This window comes from Taeniopygia guttata, chromosome 2 (genome assembly GCF_048771995.1).
Source record: "Taeniopygia guttata chromosome 2, bTaeGut7.mat, whole genome shotgun sequence".
NCBI lineage: Eukaryota > Metazoa > Chordata > Aves > Passeriformes > Estrildidae > Taeniopygia > Taeniopygia guttata.
In genome coordinates this window covers 49,374,262-49,400,457 of record NC_133026.1, presented here as the reverse complement: position 1 = coordinate 49,400,457, position 26,196 = coordinate 49,374,262, and the positions used below count along the sequence as shown (strand labels likewise).

Genomic DNA, 26,196 nt, shown 5'->3' with positions numbered 1-26,196 from the left:
AGCCAAGGGAGAAATAGAAGTAATTAGAAAAATGTTTGCTGTAGATCAGTTCAAGGCATAGGGAGCAATAAAGGATGTTTGTCTTACTATGTTCTGTAATACTTCTAAACATCAGACCTATACCCAGAGTAATTAAGTCAATATTTTGCTCTCACATTTCAGCAATACATATTCCCAGCAATGGCACCTGGATAGAAATTAATAGGAAACTCAATATTTGATCTGAAATTTTATAAATCATTAGCACTTACGTTAAAGAACCATTAAGGTTGTATATTTAACTGCTCAAAAGCTAACACAGGCAAACTTAGAAAGTTCAGCTTGTGTTCTTGGAAGAAAAAGAGTTTTCCTTTTTCTTTTCTTTTTTTTTTTTTTTTTTAATAGCAATTTCACACTTTTGAGTAAACTCCATTTCTTCTGGTACTCAGAAGTACCTAATTCATCCTGTTGCCCCTGATAGGCTTGAAGAAAGGTATTAGATCTGCATTGGGTTTTACAACACTGTAGATGCTGATGATGAAGTAAGAGTTTACTAATTATCTCTTCTCTCAGCTGTACTGGCTGCTTAAAACTAGCAATGGAAGAGAGTTTGTTGTAGAAAACTTTGGTTTTGCTGTTAGATTGAAGGTTACAAAGGCTGGGAAAGTAATTTCAGAGCAAATTTTCGCAGCTGGGTATTAATGGTGTGGATTTATATTTTTGTGGACAGCAAGCCTGTAGAAGTGTTGCACAGTCAGCTCTTCTAGTGAAAGGAAGATAAAAACACTTTCCACAGAATTAATCCTTCCAGTGGAGGAAATTTATCATTTTGTATTGTGCAATGGTTGAACTAATGTGACCTCAGTCCTCCACTATATTTGAGGAATAAAATAAGATAAAATGAAATCCAATAATACAAAAAACCCAAAATAAAGTGAATAAAATGCTCATTCTTTGATGGCAAAAAAGATCCAGTGGAAACCCAGTATTTGATCATGCTCTTAAATGTTACATAATGATTTACAGATATAGGCTGAATTATGGTTGTGCACACTATTTTCATTTGGGCATATGTTAGCTTTTAAGCAGCTAAATATGCAACTTTAATGTTCTTTTAATATAAACAAAACAAAAGCAACATGAAACAAGCCGTATGGTGGTGGTCGCACATATGCACCAGAATGGTTCCTGCTACACTTCTCCTTTGGAAAACAACGATGTCATTCCCTGCTGAATGCCCCTTTATGATTTAAAACCAAATTTTAAATTTGGTTTCCTTTGTAAAGAAACTCCACTTGATTTTTTGAGGGAAAAAATAAAATCCCTTCCAGAAAGTTCCTTTTTAAGGACAATATTTTCCTCACAACTTTTAAATCCAGTTGTCTCAGAATTTAATGGATTCAAAGTCTGAGACCTCTAAGTAAGTAATTAAGCACTTAAACAAAAGCAGCTTGATCTGTCAAAATTAGTTCAGATGACTGGGAGGATCAAGACATCAATTAGAAATTTTCTATATGTATATAATATTCACATATTGTTCCACTGGGTCTTACAAGGTCTAAGAGAACGAGACACTTATGCTTCTCTTCAAAAATTAACCCACCAACCCTAATCCTTCCAATAATTACTCAGTTGCTTAGATATCCGGATCAGTCATGTCTTGCAACACTAAATAGACAGATAATGATATGACTGAAAAAAAATGTGCTTTTCATCTGTAATTTAGCCTAAAACTTTAGGCTTCAGGCTCACTTGCTCTGGAAAAGAAAGGAAAGGAAAGGAAAGGAAAGGAAAGGAAAGGAAAGGAAAGGAAAGGAAAGGAAAGGAAAGGAAAGGAAAGGAAAGGAAAGGAAAGGAAAGGAAAGGAAAGGAAAGGAAAGGAAAGGAAAGGAAAGGAAAGGAAAGGAAAGGAAAGGAAAGGAAAGGAAAGGAAAGGAAAGGAAAGGAAAGGAAAGGAAAGGAAAGGAAAGGAAAGGAAAGGAAAGGAAAGGAAAGGGAAAGGGAAAGGGAAAGGGAAAGGGAAAGGGAAAGGGAAAGGGAAAGGGAAAGGGAAAGGGAAAGGGAAAGGGAAAGGGAAAGGGAAAGGGAAAGGGAAAGGGAAAGGGAAAGGGAAAGGGAAAGGGAAAGGGAAAGGGAAAGGGAAAGGGAAAGGGAAAGGGAAAGGGAAAGGGAAAGGGAAAGGGAAAGGGAAAGGGAAAGGGAAAGGGAAAGGGAAATAACAAATTAGTTTTGAAGACTGTTACCATCACAGAAATTCCGGTCTCTGAAAATCAGTCCACACTCATTTCTATGTTCTATCAAAGACTAAAATTCTTTAGACTTGGAAGCCACTTTTTAAATTCTTATCTTGAATTTTCTGATTTCTAATTCTAATTTCTATGTTTATGTATTTTGTTGCTGCCCAAACCACTATAATTTCTTTATCAGTTCTTCATCAGGCTACAAAGTTATCTGTGGGTGACACATCCTTGGTACACTGAGGTCATCACCAAAACAGGATACCTGGCTCAATAGTAATAGCTCATATTTAAAGTGCTAGTTTTTCTCGCCTTTTTTTTTTCTAATATTGTACAATAAATTACAAGTTTGTAGTTGATAGAGTTTGCCAATTAGCTAATTCATTTTAAGAACCTTTCTTAATTGCTATCCAGTGTGACGTATAGTTTCAACATATACATAAAGAACGGCTTTAAATGAAAACCTTTTACGTGTATTTACATGTATCTACTACTTAGGACTTTAATTTGGATTTTTGTCATATTAAAATTTATCTGATTAAAACGGCAAGCATCCTAATGCAATTCTTCTGAAATGAAAGAAATCTTGCCTTATACACAAGACACAGTGCTGGGCCAATGATTGGACTTGATTATCTCAGTTGCCTTTTCATACCTTAATGATTCTGTGATACTAAAAAACTGAAGAATGGAAAGATTGATTTAATCTCTTTCATTCCTTCTTCTCTGACAGTGGTTTCTCACCTCAAACTCAGCCCTGGAAGCTTTAAATACCTTCAGTAAGCTGTTATTGCTGCTGATGACCAGAGCTTCAAGAGTGCTCAGCATTTCTCAGTAGCGGCTCAATCAGATCTGCAACGCCAGGGCATAGAAATAGTCTCTTTGCAGTCAGTAGGATTTCAGATATAATTAAAAATACACATTAATAGTCTATTTTCTGAGTTCTTGAGGGTTGTCCTAAATCCTAAAATGGTAGCTTTTAATCTATAATTGGAACTCAAATACACAAGTACACTTTTGTCACAGTTCTAAAAGGTAGAGTGTGATGCTTTTAAGTTTGTTACAATTTTCATGACTGAAAAATGGTTACCAATTCAGAATTCATCATATCTTGAAATTTCTTCAGCAGCACAGCTGTGCCAAAATAAGACACAAAAAAATTGTACAGCTGTTCTACTCTTTCCAACACCCTGCTGAGAGGTGATGCTGCCTGATTTGTTTCTTGACTCTTTTGAATTATTGCCCTGGGTCATGCATCATGGCTGAGAAACTGTTACAAACTTTATACTTTTTAATGGATACATCCACCTACACAGCCGCTCAGAAGAATGTAGTCATGTATGTTTAATTCTATTTAAGGGTACTTGCATGCATTAATTGAACTTAAGTTCGTTATTCAGCATATGTCATCTGATGCTCAGAGCAGTGTAATGCTTGATTTTGTGCCTTTTAGTTAAGAAAGAGATTTGATTTAATTTTCCTTCTGTGGAGATTTCTGATGTAGGCAGATGTGCCCAGAAGAAACATACTGAGTTCGGACAGCATGTTACACAAAACAATTGTCTGTGATCCATATCTGCCTGAAACATCTGTGCATCCCTGAAAATTACTCTTACATGGCCATGAACTCGCAATCTCAGCATAAAAACCAATCAGAAACACTATCACCATAGACCACGAACGTACCACATATCCTGTAAGATAAAGATGTGGTTGGTGATGTTGACAACAGCTTCTGCTCTCTGATGAAATATTGGAAGGTGCCTAAAGGTGTCTCCTTTGTTTCCTTTACAAACTACTGAGAATCTTCTCAGTCTACTGCTACCCAGCTTGGAAGGACAAACTGCTTCACGGTGCCTCTTCTCCTCCCAGAAGAGAAAACAGGAGACCAGGAATTCTGCATTGTGTTGAACCTCAGCTTAACTCCTGCTGTACAATAGGATTCATCCAACTAAGAACAATTAACAGTCCTTCTGTACCCACCTTGGAAAAAGATCAGAACTTGGCCAAGCTGATCATTTTTTTCCTGTGCCATGACTCAGATATTGCAGATATCGTGTGCACACACACAGAGAAATTATAATATGTGGCACAGTAAGGTATATACCAGACTTCCCAGAAGTCTTCTGCTTACTCTTGTGCTGCTTAAATTTTTTTCTGATGTATTATGTAATGAATAATAGGTATATTTTGCTCCACTCTCAAAGATGGAAATAGCAGAAAGGCTGGCAGGAATAGTACTTATTTTACAATATACCATAATATGCCATAATATAATATGTATTAATAAATATATGATAATGATAGGCTTGAACTGGTGCAATTATAGTTAAAGACATACATTTTATGTTTTTATGTATGTATAATAAAGGAATTTTTAATAAAGACATAGTATTTTTATTTAAATTAAAGTGTTTTTTATAGTAGTATCCACTGATCATTTTGCTTTCTAAGAAAATTAGAAGGCAATTTTGTAATAGTTGAAAATGTTTCAGTGAGCCCAAATTAAAACATATGGATTTGACAGCTGAGTTTATATGATAAAGTGTGATCCATCAGCACAGAAAACAGTAGGTGGGACATTTTTTGTAGTTGCTACTTTATCCACCAGTTGATTTTAGGTTTTGTAGTCTTAGTCAATAAATTCACTGAACTGAGTCAGAATGGTCTTATGACATTGATTCATAGTAGTATGAGCTTGCAATATATTCAGCTCAGAAGAACTTTAGGAACAATATGTTTGTTGAGGCACTGTGAAAGTCTAGTTGATAACACACTATAAGAAACATTCCCCTAATCAGAAAATTAAAAACTTCATCATTTTTCTTAGTCAAGATAAATCTTTAACATGCTGTGCTGATTTTTTTTAATGGGTCAGCTTTACTGTTTGTGTTTCAGTAACTAGGTAAGAGAAAAAACCAACAGTAGTCTGGGAGCCAAACTAGGGGATTTTTATTCTTAGTCTTTCCCCTCTGTATTTTGGGAAACTGCAAATTACAAAACTGACTGTGATGAGGAATAAAATACAAATGACATGTTCATGATTACCAAAAGGAAGAAAATTTCTCTGGAAAGTCATGAAGGGGAGTGCAGGTGGGCTTTGGAAAGTCCATGGCCTGGGAACTATAGACGCTAATTTTGGCTGGATGTGTCCCAAAGAAAGCATTGCTAAGTGTGACATGAAGACATTCCAACAGCAATACTGCCACTGGAAATGTCAAAAGGAGGTCTTACCAAGGCAGAACCAATATCCTTTAGATTCTTAAAAATATACACCAAAATGCAGCCTTTTGTGCTTAAAATTGTACATATGACTACTGAAATAGTAAGGCCTCTGTTCATTAAATAAATATGGCCCATTCATGCAGGCTTTCATACTGTAGCCTAGTATGAAAGATTTTATATAGCCATTTTACTCTAATATCACTAGGTACATATAATTTGAGCATTCTTAGAGCATGCAAAGGAGAATCATGTTGCTTCCTGGCCTGGACTAAGCTGGGTGCTCAATGACATGTTAACATCACTAGAAAGGTGGTTTTGCCCAAGTTCACTTTACAGGCTCTGGTTTAATCCATGGCTTTTGTAACAGAGGTTACTGATTAGTTAACAAAGGGTTTAAAAAAATACGAAAATATTTTCTGAATGCTATTAATTTACAAAGCACCGCCATTCTCAGAGAAAAGGCTTTGAGATACAAAAAGATATACATATTTTGCCTCTAAAAAAAGAGGCAAAATATGTGAACTTATTTTGAAAAGTAGAAAATCAACCTCATTAGAACTATCTGGCAAGTTAAAATCCTGGTATTAGCACTTCTTGTGCATTTGCAAGAATAAGTATATCCCATTTCTGTCTTCATTTGTCCAGATAAATAAATGATCACCTTTAATCACCTTTTAATAAGAGAACTACTTTTTTTGTCTAATCCTAGTCTGAGCCCAGACCTCCTGAGCTTGGAATTGCAAAGAACTGCATTATGCTATTGCAGGTGGGGTCTCACTGGTGCCTCATTCAAGCTCTTCAGTATTGCCCTCTCTCCTCTGGAATTGCTGCAGGGTGTCTTTTAGGATGATCACATTTATTTTTCTCACAAATTTTACGTGAGTTATTTCACTTTACAACAGGTACACTGCCATCCTGTGTTCTGTGACTACACCCAGCTCTTTCTCCTGCTGTGCCTTTCTGGCTGGTTTAAGGCAGAAATTCCTGTTAGCCTTCATAAAACACTGTTGCATTGCACCCCATTTGTGTTACTCCATCTCTATAGTCAGGCTTGCCTTCCTGTTCAATATTGTGATTTTCCTTGGTCTTAGGAATGATTTCTAACCTTCTGGCATTAATTAATTTCACTAGCAAACCTATACCTTTTGTGCCAAAGCTTGCTAAAGTTTTGCTAAATCACTCAGAGTTTGTTACAAAAAACCTTCCAGTAAAAATACAATTTAAAAGTGAGAGTCCTATCTCACTTAGTAAATGGCAGCTCTGAGGACGGTGATGCTACAGTTCAGCAGAGGGTGGTTTGGGTGCTTGTCCTAGAAAATGCATTAAAAAATATGTATTTTCTTTTGTGCAGTGCTTTTCCTCAAAAAAGTACATTTTCTAAAATGTTATTCAATTATTGGGCTGTTTCTTTCACAAGAAACATAGCTATGATACTTTGTCGATGCTGTTGTCCCAGTCTGTGCTAAGAAAGGATTTGCTTCTCCCAAAGCTGATGGAAAGTGGCTCGTGTCTACATTGCTCAGTGATATCATCCCTTGGAGTAAACTGGCCATGCCCTTTTCCTAAATTCAAGTTTCTTGACTGAGCTTTATGTAGAAATCCTTATTCCTGAAACACAATTATTTTGTTTTTACCTTGCATGAGACTTACTGAAATGATTGACAAGAAGCAGCAAGAAGACAAAGTCATCTTCTGGGAGAGCATGACACGAGCTGTGAGCTGTGGGACTGGAGTTTGTGACATGAAGGCATTCTGTAGTCCAAAACCTCCTCAGACAATTTCATAAGCAACTTCAGCATTTTGAATGGACCACATCCTCTCAGTTATTTCTGGATTTTTCTCTTGAAGGGAATTACTTGACCTGCCTCAAATATATGTCTGGGAGCAAATTCATGTGCATCAGTCAGCAGAGCACAGCCTTGAAATAAAACCAAGAGCTTGTCAAAGTCACATATCACCAGAATTGCTTCTCTGCAAACAGGAGTGTGCCTGTTTTAGCAGGCACACCTGGGTGAACTTCAAGGGACCCACAAGCCCAAGGCTTTACAAATACAGATGAGAGGAGTGGCAAGGGTTAGCAACTGACCTTTTATTTCATTCCTTGTATATTGCTTTTTTTCTTTCCCAGGAAATGTGCTTTTATTACCATACTGTCAGGTACTGGGCAAGTCCCACACAGTAGGCAGAAAAAGAAGTAGGTAGTCTTGTGAAATGCCATATTTGAGTCTTATTATTACATTTCCCACTGGTGTAATCTGCAGTGAGGGCCCTGTTGTGTTTGACACTGTAGAAACATTTAAAAGCAGTCAGTGCAAAACCCAAAGAGCTAACAAAAGGAAGGAAAAATAGAGATGAAGTAATTTTCCTAGTAACAAACACCTGGTCTGTGGTCAGCCAAGAAAAGAAACCCTGTCTTCTGACTCTCACAGCAGAGCTTATTCTAGCTGACTCTGCTTGCTCTCTCCAGACTTATCCCCACTGGAATAAATTCTCCAGGGACTGGGTAGGAACCAGCCCAGGGCAATTTCACACAAAGGAGGAGGTTGACAAACCTGCAGGAAGGCTGTCATAGAAGAAAAATTCTATGCAGAGCTTCAAAGCTGTTATAGAAAAGATATGTGGCTCCATCTCTTTGCAGACAAATAAGGAACAGGATAGGGAATACGACAGCTTCATCTTTTCCATCCTACAAAAGCACTGGAAATGAGTAAATTTGCTATGGGGATGCTAATACAAGGTGTTGAGGATGTTTAAAAATTTCTAAAATAAATAGCTGTTTGCACCGGGTTGATATTAATACCAATTGTGTCATGTTCACTTCCCAAATTTCAAAAACCCGAGAAAAGAAGTCAAGACCCTACAGGACATGCTGCCCAGTGCTGGAAGACTCAACACACAGTTTTCCAGCATGACATCTGAATTCAAAAGATACCAGTGAGAGCTTTTCAGAGAACTCTGCCACCTTTTTTTCATTTATATTCTGGCAGATCACTTGATGGTTTTACTGACTCACTTGTCTGACATGCAAGTAAGTCATAAGAGTGTCATTTTTAGTATAAATAGCTATTAGGGCTCATCTGACAAATGAGACTTGCCTAACGACATTTCATTTCCTGAAATGTAACAATATGTAATGCTTTATAAGTTACACATGTCAGGACTGACTTGTAAATGGCTTACTTCTGGCTTGCTGGGAGAAGTTACCCCTACCTATTTGTAAGTGGCTCTTCTCAAAAAGTTCCCAAGCCCCTGAACTGCCAGGAACATGTCTGTGTGAAGAGCCCTGAACCCTGAATTCAGTTGGCCTGAACAACTGCAAGGGCAAGACAAGAACATCCCTTTATTCCTATGAAAGAAGTTCTGTTTCAGGCTGCTCAAACCACAAAACCACCCAGTTTATTGTGTCTTTGGATTTGCTGGCAGGCATCTATTTGTTTAAGCAATTTTCATTCTGCATCAGTTGAAATGAATCATATTCATCAAGACCTGCTGCTTGGACTAGCCCAGTTTGCAGGGAATGAAGTGGGCATATTTAAATATGGATGATCTGCATTTACATGAGAGTCATCAGAAATTTGACAGTCACCCAAACTAGACTGGCTCTTTGGTCCAAATGCTCCTCTTTGCCCATGGAAGAGGTATAGGCCAGAGAGCAAGCAGTATAAACATGCTCACACTGACTCAGTGATGTGTCTCTACCAAAACAGGAGAAACTCCCACAGGTTTCCAGGCTATGATTTGGCTGTAAAAATTATAATACGGACAAAATAATCAACAGTGATGGATATATTTACCAGGAGTGAGATTATAATTACTCACTAAAACCATAAATAGTCATCAGAAGTTAACAAATCACAGACTTGTGCAAAACCTGGAGAATAGATCAAGCAGTGAAAAAGTCCTTGCATGTCTGCTAGAGGTCTTATTCAGTTTTAAATCTAAGCGGTGAAAGGAAGGCTGAAGAATGTCAGAAAATCTGCAACACTGTAATGATTTCAATCACATTTGTTTGTGTTTACTTCTACTGCCAATGTCTAATCCATTTTTCCTCAGGGGAAAGACTGGGATACCTTCCAGGCACCAAACAAATAAACCAAACCTCATTCTTCCTGGAATTAAGAACTTCTATCGTGCACCCTCCTATTCATCTCCTTTCTGATGTACACAGTCCAAGAGGATAGGGGAGAGTATTCCACTGAAGCTCTGCGATCTGCGTTGGACACCAGTCTGCTGCTGGGAGTTTTCCAAGCTTTTAGGTCCAGCTTATTAAGTCCTGAACAGTTTTGGACCTGGCAGATGTGGGGAGGTCACCTTTCATTCAAAAAATATGGAGGTTCATCAAGATAAATACACAAGGTGTGCCCAGCAAAGAGTCCTTTATTTTGGAAATAATTTTCCATACTTCTCTAACTTGTCGGCATGCTGTGAAGCCTGTTTTCCCTTCTCTAGGTTATATCAAATAATGTGGAGAGGTTTTTCTGCATACCAGCTATCCTTCATCCCTGCTGGCATGTTTCCAATTATCAAGTAAATGCCCAAAGTATAGAATCGCTATATTTAAAAAAATAACTAATTTAGTAAAATAATTGGAGTCACTTTTTTATAGATTTTGATAGATTTTCCATTACTTTAGTAATTCTTGAGCCCTTTTTTTAGTACCTTTGAGCCCACTTTTAGTACCTTCCCCAAGATACAGTAACAATACATATAGTATTCCAAAGGAGGCTATTACACTGACCTACACGTATATATTTTTTTCATATTCCTCATCCCATTCCATGAACACTCTAGCAACTTCTTTGTTTGCTTGAATGTTTGTTTGTTTGTCTGTTGTTATTACAGCTGCAGTCTGACAGAGGTTTTCTTTGTGCCGTCCATAGCGATGTCCTCATATCTTTCCTGGCCTGACAGAGGTAAATCAGACCCTGTAAAGATATTTTCAAGTAGATGTTCCTCCTGCATGTATTATAATTGAACTCCTTTTGGCATAATTTTACTCTTTCATCTAAATTTCTCTGTAAATCTCTATATTGGAGCTGAACTTGTTCAACTTAAACAACTTTGTCCCAATTGCACTCTTTGCCCTCAACTGCTCAGTTCTTTCTCCAGAGCCGCATTAACTTACAGTTAAAACAGATTAGACCTTTTAGGCAATATACAATTCCTATTTTTCCCCAGAGCCAAAAGTACCCAGTCCAATGAACTGAGTAACATACTTTCTGGTGCTTGCCCAGCCATGGGTAAAATAGCCCCAGAGTATAAAATTCCAGCTCTGAAGAACTTTCCTGTCTGGTGAAGCTTTCCAGTGAAGGTCAGATGTGGTGACTGCGCAGCAATGGTGTACTGATGTGCCCCCAAAAGGTTCTTTTTGATAAATACTTTAGAGACTTCCATAACAAGGACAGGTTTTCTGGGGGAATGGAGTACAACAATTTAGGAGGGATGAAAAGTCTTAATTTCCTTCCCATGCTTATGATGTATTTTTATCACTGTATTTTTATCACTATTTTGATATTGAAGATATTCAGTCCACAGCTGATCTATTAATAGTCCCAGCTCCAGTGCCTGTAGCAATTAATTGAGGATCTCACTGGACTAACTAGTGGATTTGCTTAGGTTAAAAAAGCTATGATTTCTTCTCCTATCCATCATCATTCCTTGCTTCCAGAATACAGAAGTTGTATAAAAGACCCTGTATAACAACTTTGCCATGGACTTCTTACAGTTATATAGTTTTCCTGGCTAGTTAATCTGCAAGACATCTCAGCAACTGTCTTGGGAAAAAGATTTTTGGGGTTTAGATCACTGTCTTTTATCCTGAAGCCTTTCTGGATTTTTTTAATGACCAAAAGTACATACAAATAAATTTTCAAACAACATTTTCACCTGGAAAAAATATAATCAGAGAAAATGGTTGCTTTTCCTTGAAATTGTTTAAATATTATATTTCATTAATAGTAATAATTTTCTGTCCTTTGGAATTTTTATTACTAAAAATACGGAAACACCAATGCTTACTTAAAAACTGGTAACTGTCACAAAATCTAATAATATGCTAAAGTTTGGAAACTTCTTTTCCATAAAACAAAGCTTTATTCCCCCTGAACACTGAAAATAGATTTGATATACTCCTTCTGGACAATTCCTGTATGGTCCCAGCTTCAGTGACATCAGACATTCCCTCAACACCTCCATTTACATTTGTGCCTCAAATTAGTCTCTACAGGGGCAACAAGGCAAGGCTTCGTGCAAGGAAAAGCTCAGCCTAGTGCCATGTCAAGTCACCCAAGCTGCCTCAAACACATTGAGGGACAATGTCAGTTCCCTGGTGGGCTTTCTCAACAAACTCTCTAGCACGTGTGGGTTATCGTATCTAAGTGCATCTGTGCCCTTTTGAACATGCCTGTTGTCTGTTCAGCCATGCATTAATATCTTAGACAGATGTGGTTCCCCATGAGAAGTTTTGTTTGATGAGGTTCTAAAGGCCTGGAGAATAACAGAGTCAGTGGGAGCACTAACACCAACTCCAGCACCATGTCCTCAGCAAGGACATGTGTCCTGCAAGGATCTTTAGGGCTCAGCTCCCCACTATTGGCCAGGAGGAACCACAATGATGTAATTCAGCAGGAAAGAAGAGGAAATTGTGTCAAATCTGTGAAATCATAATGTGAGACTGATGAATACTTGTGTATCTACAATATTAGCTGTAAAAAACTAATTCTTGGGGAAGAGTGGCCAATTTAGCTGTATGTCATGGTGACTGAATTGTGGCCAGTATTTTTCAGCAAATCTCAGTCAAGGTGGAAAACTTGCTTGACAACCATCATTCGTCCATTCATCCATTTTCATCCCAGAAAGTGTTATGCTGTTGTCCTTACCCAGCAGAGCCACTGGCGAGCCATCCTGTGGTGCAGCCAGCAAAAGAACAGTCCAGAACAGCCCTTTTCAGTTCTTCTGCAGTTGCTAAGCGAGCACTCAGGTCAACACAAGCTTTCTCAGCTTTGGCTAAATCCAGACCCTGAGAGTTGTTCTTGGACTCAAGTGCAAACACTTTCCCTGCAACACCAAGAAAGGACATGTCATCCATCATGGAATTGTATTCAATACATATTCAACAGAAATATTGCAAATTGTCACCAAATAAAGCCTTCATGCTTTTATTAAGTTTATTTTAATGACTCACTTTTTTTTTTTTTTTTTTTTTTTTTTTTGGAAAGCCTAATTTAATCAGGACTGTAAGTATCCTTGTATTAGCTTTTCTTTTCATTTTGTCCACCACAGGGAAAGCAAGAATGGCTAAACCACTAGTCATTCCTAACTCAAAGGGGAAGTTTGTCTTGCCTCTGTAGGTCAATGCTTAAGATCTGGATAGATAAACATGATACTCTCTCATATGCACATATAAAGTCAAAATCACAAAGATCAGTTCCTGTAGGCTACTAATGCTGGAATCCATTACTAAACATTTTACAGTTACTCTACAACAGCTACATCCATAAAGTAAGCACATGCCTTAGAGCCAGTATTGCAGCTCCGTCTTCCACATCAGAAATAGATTTATACTTACTCTCTAAAATCAAAATGATGCCATTTTATGACATCTGGTATCCAAATGCAGACAGTTTCATTATCATGTCTTTTTGGAAAGGCAGACAGATTTTTTTATTAATGGAAGGTTTGTTTTTTTTGTTTTTTTTTTTTTTTGAATGAGCATGAGAACATATTTAGCATAACTTTTTTTTGTGTGTTATTTTTATTTTTAGTTCAGTTTATTTTACTTTTATTTATCTAAGACCAGGAAAGTTGAAAGGGTGAAAGTTAGAGGTTTTGGCAACTGGGAACAGGTCAGTTGGGGTTTTGGCTATAAGTTTGAGAAGTTACTGGATTATGGAATAAACATGTTAGCTGGGTGCTCCAGTAAAAGAAATAAACAATGAGACACTTTGCATCTGACATTTAAGTTGCCATAACTTCTTTTTTTCTGATGATAATATCCCTCAGAATACCTTCTAGATTTCAAAGGTACAGACTGAGGTTGCTTGCAGTTGCAGGAAGAAAATTTTTAAGCACTACTCATTCTGTAAATGCCTGGAAACTCTTATTTATGTCTTATTTCCAAAGTGGATTAGTGGTAGTGATTATACGAATGTATAATTTACGGCACACACCAAGTGTTCATTATGTGGCCAGCTTCACACTCGTAGGAGATATTGACCAGTATTGGGAACTCTTCAGACTGATTCTGTATGAAGTGCCACTCTCACCACATACTCTTTCAACAAACTGGTAAATCTGATTCTAATCCCAAATACAGGGAATTTATACAGGGTAGTTCTGCCCCCAACAGCTTTCTGTTTCTCGCCTGTGTACAACTACATCCACTAGAAGAATCACAGTCCTTACATGAAAAAATGTAATTTCTCTCAAGCAAACATGTAATTTGTGTTTACATTAGCTAACAAGGATAGATGGGTCCTAATGAAGATTCATACTTTGGTAGGAATTCTATATGTGCACAGCAGGAAGCTTTCCAGACTTGGAAAAATAGCAATTTAAATGAGCAGGACAATCACCTATGAGAAGGAACAGAAATTCAGAGTACCCAGAGTGATTTTCCTAAGGAAGTTAACATTAGTTGACAAAGGAATACAACCAGAAACACCGGGGAGTGTGATAACCACTAGGTTACATTCTCTCTGGATTCTCCACTGTAATCAAAACCATTAACTGTAATTAGAACGGGCGGTTTTACAAAGTAGTGAAAGCCTCAACACCCCTGAGTACACAAATATCAGGATTCTTTACAACGTGTCCCAAATAATGGCACATGACACTAATGTAGCTCCTTTTTCCAAAGCTTCGACAGGCACAGTGAAGTGTGCATGGCCTAGGGAGAGAGACAGTATAAACAGAGAGATGATGGTTTTGAACAGCCATTCTTAAATGGCAAAACAACTTTTGTTCCTAAAGGAAAATAGAGATTAAGTGTAATGATTTACAAGGCTCTGCCCCAAACTGAAGCTTGTCCACATTCTACATTTCACCATTAGACTCTTAGGATTGAGGTACATCGTAAAAGACATACAGGGCAAGTTTGCATAACATCTGGCTTAAATTGTGAATGTTATTTTGACATGGCATAACCCTTATTTTCCAGCTATTAGTATTTCAGTTAGAAGCCTTAAAGAAAGAGAAATGGTCAAGCTTTGAGTTCCATCTAGATACAATTAGTTAATGATTGAGTCGTTTTACCAGTAAGCAAGAGTTACATTTTTAGAGGAGTTTAGCCTACCCAAGACAGAGGCTGAGACAACTTCCCTTGACTACTGTTACGTTGTTTGCTAGTACTTAAGATGCATTAACTTTTTACTGGACCCTATGACGATGCTGTCAAAACAGAGTCTTGTCCTTTGAAAAGTTATCTGGGATGGTCAAATTATATAAACAAGTGAACTATAAGGTGAGCTAGGAAAGACTTACTGGTTGGGAAGTTACAGTGAACTACTTCATAGGAGTTTCTGGTCAGCCAGGTTTTGGTTAGAAATGAGTAAAGAAGGCCAATCTGTTTACCAGACCAACCTGTGAATTTTCTTCAAAGTTTTAGAAGTTCTGTGGCTATCTGCCCAGTTTTCAAGATATGCCCTCTAGTTTTGTCTGATTTATTACTTAGAAAATATAGTGGTGAGTAAGGTTCACTGATCAGATGCCTGACCAACGGAATAGCTGTATCCTCAATATCCTGAGCTGAGGAGAATTGACAGGAAAAAAAATTACAGGAGATATGCCAGCAAGGTAACAGGAAAAACATAAAACCACATGAAGATAGGAAGTTCCTCTAAACAAAAATGACTGCAACATTGAATTCTGCACCTTACACTGTCATGGCTAACATACTCAAGATATGCATGTATTGGATTTTTCTCACTTTTAATCTCAAAAGTGATATAATTTTCAGTCTAAGGGAATCTAAGGGTACTGGCTAATTATTTGTAACATTTTAATCAGCCTATTTGTAATGAAATGTTTCTTAAAAAAGGATTGTCTCTCATACTTGATGACATAGCAGTCATTTTTTTATATTGGGGTGGTTGAAATTAGTATTATGTCTGAGAGAGTATCAAGAGATGTGTTGTCATTCAGTTTTAAATGTGAGACTGTTCTGTATTTCCATAACACACAGGATGAAGGACCATGTCTTCATGAGGGATGTAGTGTGCATTTGGTTGTGCTACCTTTGAGCACTCACCTTGTCTGAGCTCCCTCTCAACTCTGTCACTTCATTTCTGCCCTGTAACATTTGTTTCCCATAAGGCTTCCACCTCCACGGGGAGGGGCGGGGGGGGGGTGTGTGTGGAAATTTTTACCAAAACTCTACACACTCTTCTAAAGAAAGCAAGTCCCTTTGATTTAAAGATCAAGCTAAAAACCCATGCAAAGTAGTATTTCTCAGGACATGTACTGAACATGTTGAGTTTAGCAGGTTCAGAATGAAAAATATCCTTCTCACAGTAATAATCTTTTAGATTCCCATTTGAAACAAGGGATAAAGCTTTTAACTTCAATGATGAGACATAAATAATAAGACTTAATTATTCCAACTGCTATTATTTGTCAGCAGGATTCACAGTTCACATAAAAAATTCATGTTTGAAACAAAAGAGATTTCCTCTTTAATAACTAGCCTATATTAGATTACTAGCCTCTACCATTATCTGATCACTATTATCACAGAATATTGTTTCTATTTTAATATATTGATAATGTTTTAGTAATTTTTTTTGCAATAGATTAATATAGTTTTTACTTAAGAGTACCCCACTGTATTCAGATTGAAAACATACGAACAAAGATGTAGATCTCAGGGCTCCTTTTTAGGAATAATTTTTTATCCCTTTGTTCAATTCCTGCCTAAGTAGACTGTAGATTTCCCCTTGTAATTCCACCATCAAGTCCAAAAATTCATGGTTGAACTAGAGCATGTCTTTTCAACATGCATCTAGCCATGATTCAATGCCTCCAAGCAATGGAGAATTTACAACACACTTTATAGGAAATTGTTCCAATGACTTATTACTCTTACTCCACCTTATTTCCAGCTCCAAATTTTGCTAAACTCAGCGTCTAACAACTGATCCTCATAATGCTTTCAAGACTTTAGAGACATCTACAATCAGGTATATGGAAGTGCAAAAAAGGAGTTCTTGAAAAATAAAGCCAGTCTAAAAGCTGTTTCTTCAAATTTTACAGAAGATCAGTGGGTTTAACAGAATTCTATTGGTTATCAAGAAAAGAGTTTGGCTGATTTATTCTCTTACAGTAACAGATACAACAAGAAGTTTTTCTGAGGTGCATAGGCACAGTTCAAAGCCCACTGAAATGAGTTCAAATTTCTCCATAGCTTCAGCGGGATTTGCATCATGCTTGAAGAAGGAATATAAAACTGCATAGTCAAATATACCTTAAAGTAAGAATGTCCCTCAAAAATAATATAAAATGAAAGCACTTTAAAAGGCATGCCCAGTGTGCTGACCTCACTACATGACACTTCTCATTTCAAAGAATAAAACTTAATCCGTTTCAACCAAACAAATTTGATTAAAGATGTGCAAAAGTGGAATCCAATACATTTTTACTTGAATGTCAAAATTTTCAAATTTAGGTAAGAGAGCAGAGGAAGGAAAGGTCACTTCCGTACTTTGAGAGAAATTTAATTTTAATTTCTATGGACAAGTGTAACAATGTATCTTGATTGTAAGTGTAAAGGTGGAAGATCCAGTAACTCTACAATTGCAGACAGAGATTTGTCTTAGTGTTCACGAATGTGAGAAACAACAGTGAATGATGTCTTACTCAATTCAAAAAATATTGCATCATCAGAAAAATAGCAAAATCAAGACATCATCTTTGAGTTTCCCATCAGCTAAACCCAAATTGATCCTAAATTTTGATTTTACTGGACACTTTAGGATCAAATACTTGGAGTTGTTCACGCAAAAGTGTGTGTTATTTTGCCAGCAGGAGAATGAACTATGCAGACACTTGCTACTGAAATGTGAGCATCTAGAGAGAGCAGAAGAGAAAAAACATACATTTTTTTCTTTACTGAAAAAAAAAAAAGGATGTAAAACAAGCCAAATTAAATAGTTTACTAGGGGGATTTTCCTACTTTTGATGTCATCAGTTTCTAGTTAGAGGCATGTCTCTCAGATCCTATTTGTGCCCAGCTCCATGGACTCTGGATCCTTTCACCTGCAACCTCTGCAGGCACTATGCACGGGCACTGCTGATGACTGGCTTGACCAATAGCACTTCATGAAATCCAGATTTAGACAACAGACCAACTCCAACTTGGCACAATTAGTAAAGCTTTGAAATTAGCACATTTCTCATTTCAGGAGTGTCTCAGTATGGTAGATGAATCGCCATCACCCTCTCCTGACATGCTTTGTCTCAGAGCAAGTACTCTGCAGAAAACTGTAGTTCATACGTGTGGCTATTTTAGGAGCCTTAAAAAAACAAAAGAGGGAGGCAAAAAAAGTAGAGGCAACTCCTGTGCAGGATTCAGAAAGTTTCATCCTTGTTCTCCTGTTCCCGTGCAAATAGAAAACAGTTTAAACTTCCTGAATTTGCACTGATACAATTGAGAACTGCCACAATAACACATATTATTCTCCAGTAGCTGCCCTGGCAGTAGCACACCATGGTACCTCAGAGCATGAACAAGCCCTTGGGGAGTCTTCTGTCAATCTGACCTGGACCTGAACAGCTTTGAGCAAGCACATTTCAACTGGGAAAAAAAAAAGCTGCAAAGTGAAACGAAGCTATATCTTATTTCTGCATTTACCTGGGTATTTCTGCAGCCTATTTGTGCTACAGCAACATGTGGTACAGTAAATAATGGTCAAAAGAGATCAATTAAGTTCTGAAGTTTTACACCTTCACCAAACCTCAACAGCTGTCAGTTTTGTTGCCTACTCTCTGTCATTATTTTTGTGTGAGATAATATAGTGAAAGTCTTCCTTAGGGAAATACATTGCAACCAGTTTCAGAAGTTTGACTGTAACAGGGGCCAGTCTGAATTTCACAGGCTTTTTACAAGACATATTCGAAATCCCTTTAGCAGTTTGCAACACAGTCAGATACCTTCAGTTAAAAAAAAGACAAATAGATAAATGTATTGATGTATGTGTTGCTCAGAATGACCCATTGACACTTAAGTGGCATTTACATGTACTAGAAACTAGCACCTATATTTTGCCCCACACCTTAAAAAATGAGAAGGTGGTTTCTGACTGGATCAGACCAGAATCTGCTATAAAAGAAAGAATTAATACTGTTTCATACTCTCAGATCTTATTTAGTACCTAGCAGTAAATTTTGAAGCTGACATAGAGTGTTTTTTTCTGTTTTAACCCAGATGGCTTATAGGACAGCATTACAGCTGTTTGCTCAAATATTAATATTAGGAGAACCCACTGAAATCAAGTTAATAGCAGACTCATACATCTTTCACAATGCTACCTAGAATTTAAATAAAATTGCAAACCACATCATTACAATAATGCTTGACAACTGTAAAGTACTTCAGATATTCTGCCCTTCCATACTATAAATGTTTTACCACATGTGAAGTAAATTTGGCAAATTGTTGAATGACAATTAAAATCTGTCATGACCCCTACCTTAAAATGATCTCCAACTTTTTTCCCTTTCTCTTGTAGAAGATGCCTATTTAGGAATCAAAAAGCTAGTTTCGCTAATTTTATGGAAATAATAAAAATTGGAATGTGTCCCTGAAAAAACAAGGGGATCTTCAGGTGAAGTATTCTTAGCAAGGGAAATTATTATTCTTGCCCTGTGTCCTTAAGTTCTGTGAAGAGTCCTTTTTCATGGATACGCTTTCCCCCCCTTCTTATTTTGAAGGCATTTTGCTAAAGAAGGAATACATCCTAAAAACAGAATCACAGTTTTGCCTACTGCAACATAGTACAGTTGTCTGACACTTTTCCTTTATGTTTAATGAAACGTAACTCTCTTAAACTTTACAAGAAAGGGTTCTGTTGTATAAATGGTATACATTTATATATTCTACTCAAAGCTGTAGAAACATACAGGCAAGATTAATTTTCTCCCTTTCCTTTGCCTTACTTTGTCATCAACCGAAAGAAAAATAAGTTAAACAGGAAAAATACTGTGAGAACAAACAAGAAGAGATTTTTATTGCCCTGTAATGTTTAAGTTCTGTTCTCTGTAATAATGCAGCAAACATCAATGGTAAAGGATTAGGGTTTCGGAATTAAAAAATCCTGTGATTGGGCATAAATCTATCGCAGCTGTGAAAGTGGAAAAATATGTTCATTCAGCATCGCTGTCCCAGGAAAACATACACTTGTTTCAAAAGTAAGTGTTCTGGTTTAGACAAATTGGTCATCATTATCACAAGCTGAATCATTAAAAGGGTATTAGGCTACTGGAAACTTTCAAGGGATGCAGCTTTTCAGGATCACCATTGGAAAGTAAAAGGTCCCATTTCAGAATAACTGGTAGCTGGTGCTTCAGCCAAATTCATGTCCTGATCACATCCCTCAGCAGTGAAGTGCAGATGAAGCTCATGAGCAAAGGTGAGAAGTCATTTTCAGCATGTGTGGTACTGAACAGAAGAGATTATCAAAGTCTTTTACTTCTTGGATTCCCTTCCTCAAGTACCTGCCCAGATAAAGTGGCACATCTGAAGTGGGGAGATTGGCAAGTTCTTTGGAGAAAAGGTACTTTGAATTGTAAGGAGAGGTCTCCTAAAGTATAGTTGAGCCTTCTTAGTTGTGTTCTGGCTTTGTTTCATTATTCTTATTTCCTCTGGAAAAGTTCACTATCCTGTCATTTTCTTGTAATAAAATAATCTTAGTCTTCTGGGATCTTATTTCCTTTCTCTGCTTAACCCCAGGATATTTGTAAAGTCTCAAAAAGCTATGAATCAGAAGTATCCTAATGCAAACCGGGACGTGTATTTAAGCTTCTTATTAAAAAAAAAAAAAAAGAAAAAGAAAAAAAAATTTAAAAAAAGTTGGTTTTGTTTGTTTTGGTTTTTTGGTATTTTTTTTTTAAAATTATTTTTTGCAATAACACATTTCAACATACAGCCCTCATTCCAGCCATAGCAACCCAGCCCAAACTGAATGGGAGACTCACCATCAGCCTGAACAGAGATGATCTGAAGTAAGAAGAAGACAGATCCCACGCCCTGGAGAAAGGTGAGAGAGAATCTCTGAGAGCCTGGAGCCATTGCCCTCCTTGCAAAGCCCTCAGCTGCAGGAGGTTGGCTGCCGAAGCTTTTCCTCTCTCCTTCTCTGCACTTTCGTAGCGGAGTCTGCGGTGATGATTTCAAGGAGCGCTTTCCGCCGGCAGGATCCTGCGCCTTGGGTTTGCACCGAAGGCGGGAGGGGTGGAAAAAGAAAGAGGGAGGGAGAGAGGAATCCTTGGCTTGGCTAGTGTGAAGGGGAGGGGAAGGTGGGGGGAGATGTCCAGCCAGCTGGGGCTGGGGAGAGGCTTTATCCAGCCCAGTCTGCAGGGCAGCGCACACAGAGAACCGGTGTGAAAAGTCACATTATCCTGCCGGTAAATACCTAATGGATCGCGGTGGAGGAAATGCAAAAGCCAGGAGGGAGAGAGAAGGGGGGAAGGACAAGCGACGAGCAGCAGCAATCCCTGTCTGAGAGGAGAAGGGCAGCTCCATAGCTGGTGCTGGTACACGGTGAGTTTGTGGGCTTAGCCGTGCATCTCCAAGAGGGATGGGTGCAAGCGTGGGGAGTGTTTTCCTCTCCACAACACAAAATCAGCCAGCAGTGCCTTGCCGAGGTCAATGCCTGCTGCAGCGAGAATGATGGTACTCAGGTGAGGGCTGAGGAGAAGTGCCAAAAGGCATGGGACCCTGGGGACAAAGCCTTGCTGAAGAGAGCTCTGGGATGGATGAATCCTGCTATTTCAGATTCCAGCTTTGGGGTGGGCATGAGGAACTGTGGGTTGAAGCTGGGGTCCATCAGCTGGTCTCTGTCAGCACTCCTGCTCCACATGATGGTCTTGGTCAGGTTTGAACACCCTGAAGGCAGCTGATGAAGGGAGTTTCCAGTTCCCACTAGCACTTACAGAACTGACACCTGTCCCTCATTCTCATTCATCTTGTATCTGTCCCAACACAAGTCAAAAGAAACCCCCACGATGAGAGGAAACATACTAGTGGTGATGCCAGGATTTATTTAGCTAAATATATAAATGGAATAGTTTTGTGTTGCTGTTGGAACTCAGCAGGGCTCAGAAATATTGTTTTCATATTCCCATCCTATTTTGCTTTTGTTTCAGCTTCTTAAAATTTTTTCCCTTAGAAATTTGAAGCTGGGCAGAAATGTTCAATCTGGCAAGAAATTATGAGCTACAAGAAGCAGAAATAAGGAGCTGACCCTTCTCACTGCAGAAGCCCTGGTGTCCTACAAGGCAAGGTGCTGGTAGGCAGCTACAGGCATGGTTTGAGAATGATGAACTCACGCAGTGTTGGTTTTGGTCTCACAAAAATGACTCAAGCTCAGGAACTCCTATATGAGAAATTCAAGGAAGCAAGTAACACCGTAGTAGTAGAAGTTTTAAAAACACCTACATTTGATGAATTTGGGAAGAAGATGCTCCAATCCTGTTGACTTTAAAAGAATTGTAGCCTTTTTCCTCTCGTGTATACCTATAACCGGCTTATGAATCTACAGGTTGAAAATTTGCAGATAGGTTTTAGGTAGCTTTGAATTTTCTGTTTATCCAGAGAATAGGAAGGGCAGCAGGAGTTTTTGTTTTTTGCATTGCTTTGCCAGCCTAACTTGTAAGGATTGCCTCCAAAATTAGAAGGATGGGAAGTTTCTTTCTCACTTCATCCTTAACATATGATGGTTGGCATAACACAACTACAAAAGTGCAGTTCATTTCAACAGAAACTCCATGCTCTGTGTAAGAGGAATGAGCATACAATATGACAGAAAGGGAAACAGAAAATTGTAACATGCATTGAGCTTATGTTTCTTTTACTAGCAACATAACTAATGCCATAAAATGCAGTTTTAACCCCCTCATATACCAATTGTTCTACCCCTATTTTAAAAACTGGTGGACACTTCATGGACACAGAGATTCCATGAAGATGAGTAAGTAATTACAGCAACATGCACAGACATTAACAGAGACCTACCATGACCACAGCAATAGCTGCAGGTTTCCCTGACAGTTGTTATAGGGATGATGACTTTGTTGGCCCTTTGCTGTCCTCATGAGTTTAGCCAAAGCTGGTGGAGGAAAGGGCAGTATCTTCTGAATTTCCATCTAAAATTCCTAAGGTCTATTGGGTTAGTTTTGCTATAATTGGCTCATTTCCTTGTGTTGATATAAGTAAAGGCATGTTGCCACTCTGGCTTCTGTCTTGGAAAATCTCAACTTGTTTTCTTGTGTAGAACATCTTACTGATTTTAAAGATTTACCACAAGACCACAAGATCTGATCGTTTTTGAAGGCATGAACAGTTTGTAAATGACCTTGCTTCTTCCTGCCATCCCATCTCAACTGTAAAGGAAGTCTGTAAGTGTGGAAAGGTAAGGATATTTACCAGTTATGAATTCCTGGAAGGTAAGTATTTCACTGCCAAACAGTTGTCCGTCCAGTCTTATACTCCAGCAAAAATTCCTGGTCTTAGTGTATTTTGGAAGATTTTTATAAAGCTCAGCAGAGTAGGTTTTATACTTAGAAGATATGCATGGTTTTGCATTGAAATCAACATCAATCAAGGAAAAAAAAATCCTGCTTTTAGAATCAAATCCTTCTTGGAACGAAAATCTCAAAATGAGATCTGGAAGTTAAGATGCTTAGAAACAGATAAAACCTTTTGCTCAGAACCTCTGGCATTTGTGGCACTGTAGTAACACATCAGTCAGACTATTCAGTGAATAAATACAATGTATAATGATAGATTACAAAAGATTAATGGTGCCTGCAACTTTACACCACTGATAGATCGTGCCTGCCTTGGGAGCAGTGAAGGTGCCAATGGGGATATTTTATAAAAAAGAATTTCATTGTGTGCAAACTTTTATGCAGTGAGTAAGACATGGGAAGACACTGGGTTCTAAAGCATGTGCATACACATATGAATGCACACACACAAGACACCTGTGTGCTGTGAAGCACACAATAAAGGTTTGGACATCTACAACCTGAACAGCATCTGTGCACATTTACATCTGGAATATGTAATTCAAGTTAGAGTGGATTGTTAAGACTAAATAAAACACCTAAAAGAAATTAAAGTGAATAAAGACACATTTGCAAACAGCAAATATATACTGTAAATAAATTGTATTTGGTCTCTTCATATTTGCTACTAGGAATATTTATTTTCTGCCATTCAAAATTTATTTGCTGTAAACATTGCTCCAATTCTGCAGATTCTAGCATATTATCTTGAACCTCTTCAAGATAAGGACTAAGGTCCTAAAGTCTTGAGCAAATAGACACTCCGAAACATTTGCTATCTCAAGCCAAGCTGGGCAGATGCTGAGAGATTTGTGAAAGTGCTGCAGGTGGCCAAGAAACTGGTCTTTGAAGAAAGAATGCTGGAAATTCATAGGAATGGTCACTTTTCATATCAGAAGAAAGCACAATAGAAATAAAGTTTCTGTCCGGAAAATGATACCTCTCTCTTCCATCACTAAAGCATGAGATTCTGTTTGACTTGATTCTCTGCAGAATGCCATCACTTCAATAAATGTCGACAGTCTGCACAATTTAGCTTGAAGAACTGAATTTAAATGGGATAAAGGTTTCAGGTTTACTTATCATCCTAAATTTTCACTGCTTTAGGAAAGAGATCCAGAAAGAGAGCAAGATGGACACTAAATTGCTCTAATCAGCATGATTACAAGGATTTAATAATAATACAATTATTAATAATATGATTATAATATAATTATATAATTAATAATAGAGTCTGGAAGTTCTGAAGTCCTCTCTTGAGCTGAAGTTGAAAGGAGCTAAATGCACAAATAACTGAGGCATACAGTTTTCTCAGTGTCCCCCACTCAGCTGCAGCATCTACACAGAATTATGGCAGTATAGGATAACTCTATAACTATTTGTAGTGATACCATGCCCAGGTAGGAGTTCCCATTTCCCAACTTACAGATACCAGTTATCCATATACAAATGCAACCAAATAACTGGTTTCCTATGGGCCAGACATGTTAACAATGGCTCTCTGTAGATACTGGGGGACTGTGGAAACCAAGAGGATTTGGGTTCTGCAGCTTTGTGGTGCAGCAACTTGTAAGCCTGCACAGCCTCTCCAGACTCTTTCTCTTCACATATAAACAGAGATAACCAACTTTACACACCGTTCTGATATGCTCTTAGTGAATCAACACAAGTTCTTTATAGGTATTCTCATAGTATCATATCATTGTAATGGGGGAAGTCTATGCCTTGTGCCCCTGCTCAAAAAAGGACATAAAGAATTATGACTTGGCTTCCCAAGGACCATGTAAAGGGATCTGAAATACCTCACAGATTATACAGCATTTACATACAAGCACTGCAATGACATCTCCTAAAGGCTATGGAGTCTGTGTGACTGAAAGGCAGGCAGGGAACCTTGGTAGTACTGTACACCTATTGTTTCCATGGATAGTACACCTACTGTATACTGGGATCCAAACTTATTCTGCAGCTGTATCCAAGCTTCTAACCCCCAGAAGCTAACTGGAAATGTGAGAGAAAAAAAGTGGGAGAGAAAGATTTCTTTGTTTATAAAATGTGAATTATTAGGCAGTGGCAACACAGACAAACATTTTTCAGTGTCTGGCAGTCTGCAACAGTCTACTAGCTGCAGAGAATTTTTTATTTTATTTATACAGAGTGTTTGCACCTAATTAAATGAAAAAGTAGAAATGTGCAGAACTACCTGAAAGTAATTCAGGGAGCTGACAAAAAAGGAGGAATTTTTTTAAAAAAAGGAAAAGACATATTTCCCCCACTTTGTGGGTGGTGGGTTGAACACAGGGATCTCTGTCATGGAGCTGCTAACCCTAAGAAAGAGTGTGATTCTTACACTTACATCATGCTATGTGGGGTCATGTGTTGTCATGTGACAGGCCATGACCCTCATATAAATCATTGCCATGTAAACCGTAAAAATCACACTTCATTTCTTGGAGACTGAGCAGTCTCAAGAAAAGAATGAAGATATCTGGTCATAAAATAGCAGCTGCAATATTAGTGATATACAAAATTAATTCAATTATTTTTTCTGACAAACAGAGGTAGACCAAACTTTTGGCTGCTCTTGGTTGGTGTTATTTGTCTGGGGGAGTGTGGCAAGTTTTACTTTCTTCTTTTTTTAAGGCCTTGCAGCAGTTTAAAGGGTGAAAGTTATGTAGCAGTGTAGAAAATGATGTAATTTTACCCAAATGGTTTATCTTTGTTCTCCGTGGGCATCTGTAAAATAGATGGGTAAGAATCTAATACCTTGCCTAGATTTCTATGCTGAGCCTGCAGATAAAACACTCCCATTTCACTATTTCATCCAGTTTCTCACACTTTCCAACCTTCACCAGCCATGATCTGCAGTAAGATGAGAGAGAGAAATTAAATTCAAGGCTGCCTTCATCTACCCAGTCTATACCTGCTGAATGCCTCACACTGTGGATATATGGCATGGCACGAGCGAGTATGGAACGTG

The 26,196-nt window shown here is 38.0% G+C and overlaps 1 protein-coding gene across 1 annotated transcript in view; it reads right to left on the bottom strand.

Annotated features, from left to right (window-relative positions):
- SUSD5 (sushi domain containing 5) overlaps positions 1-20,877 on the bottom strand; it is a 41,257-nt gene extending 20,380 nt beyond the window's left edge. Inside the window, exons 1-2 of the mRNA XM_030265278.3 lie at positions 20,628-20,877; positions 12,320-12,497 (exon numbers count right to left, since the gene is read on the bottom strand). Coding sequence (XP_030121138.2) covers positions 12,320-12,497; positions 20,628-20,721 — 272 coding nt within the window. The 5' untranslated portion in view covers positions 20,722-20,877. The remainder of the gene's footprint in view (positions 1-12,319; positions 12,498-20,627) is intronic.
- Positions 20,878-26,196: the final 5,319 nt, after the last annotated feature.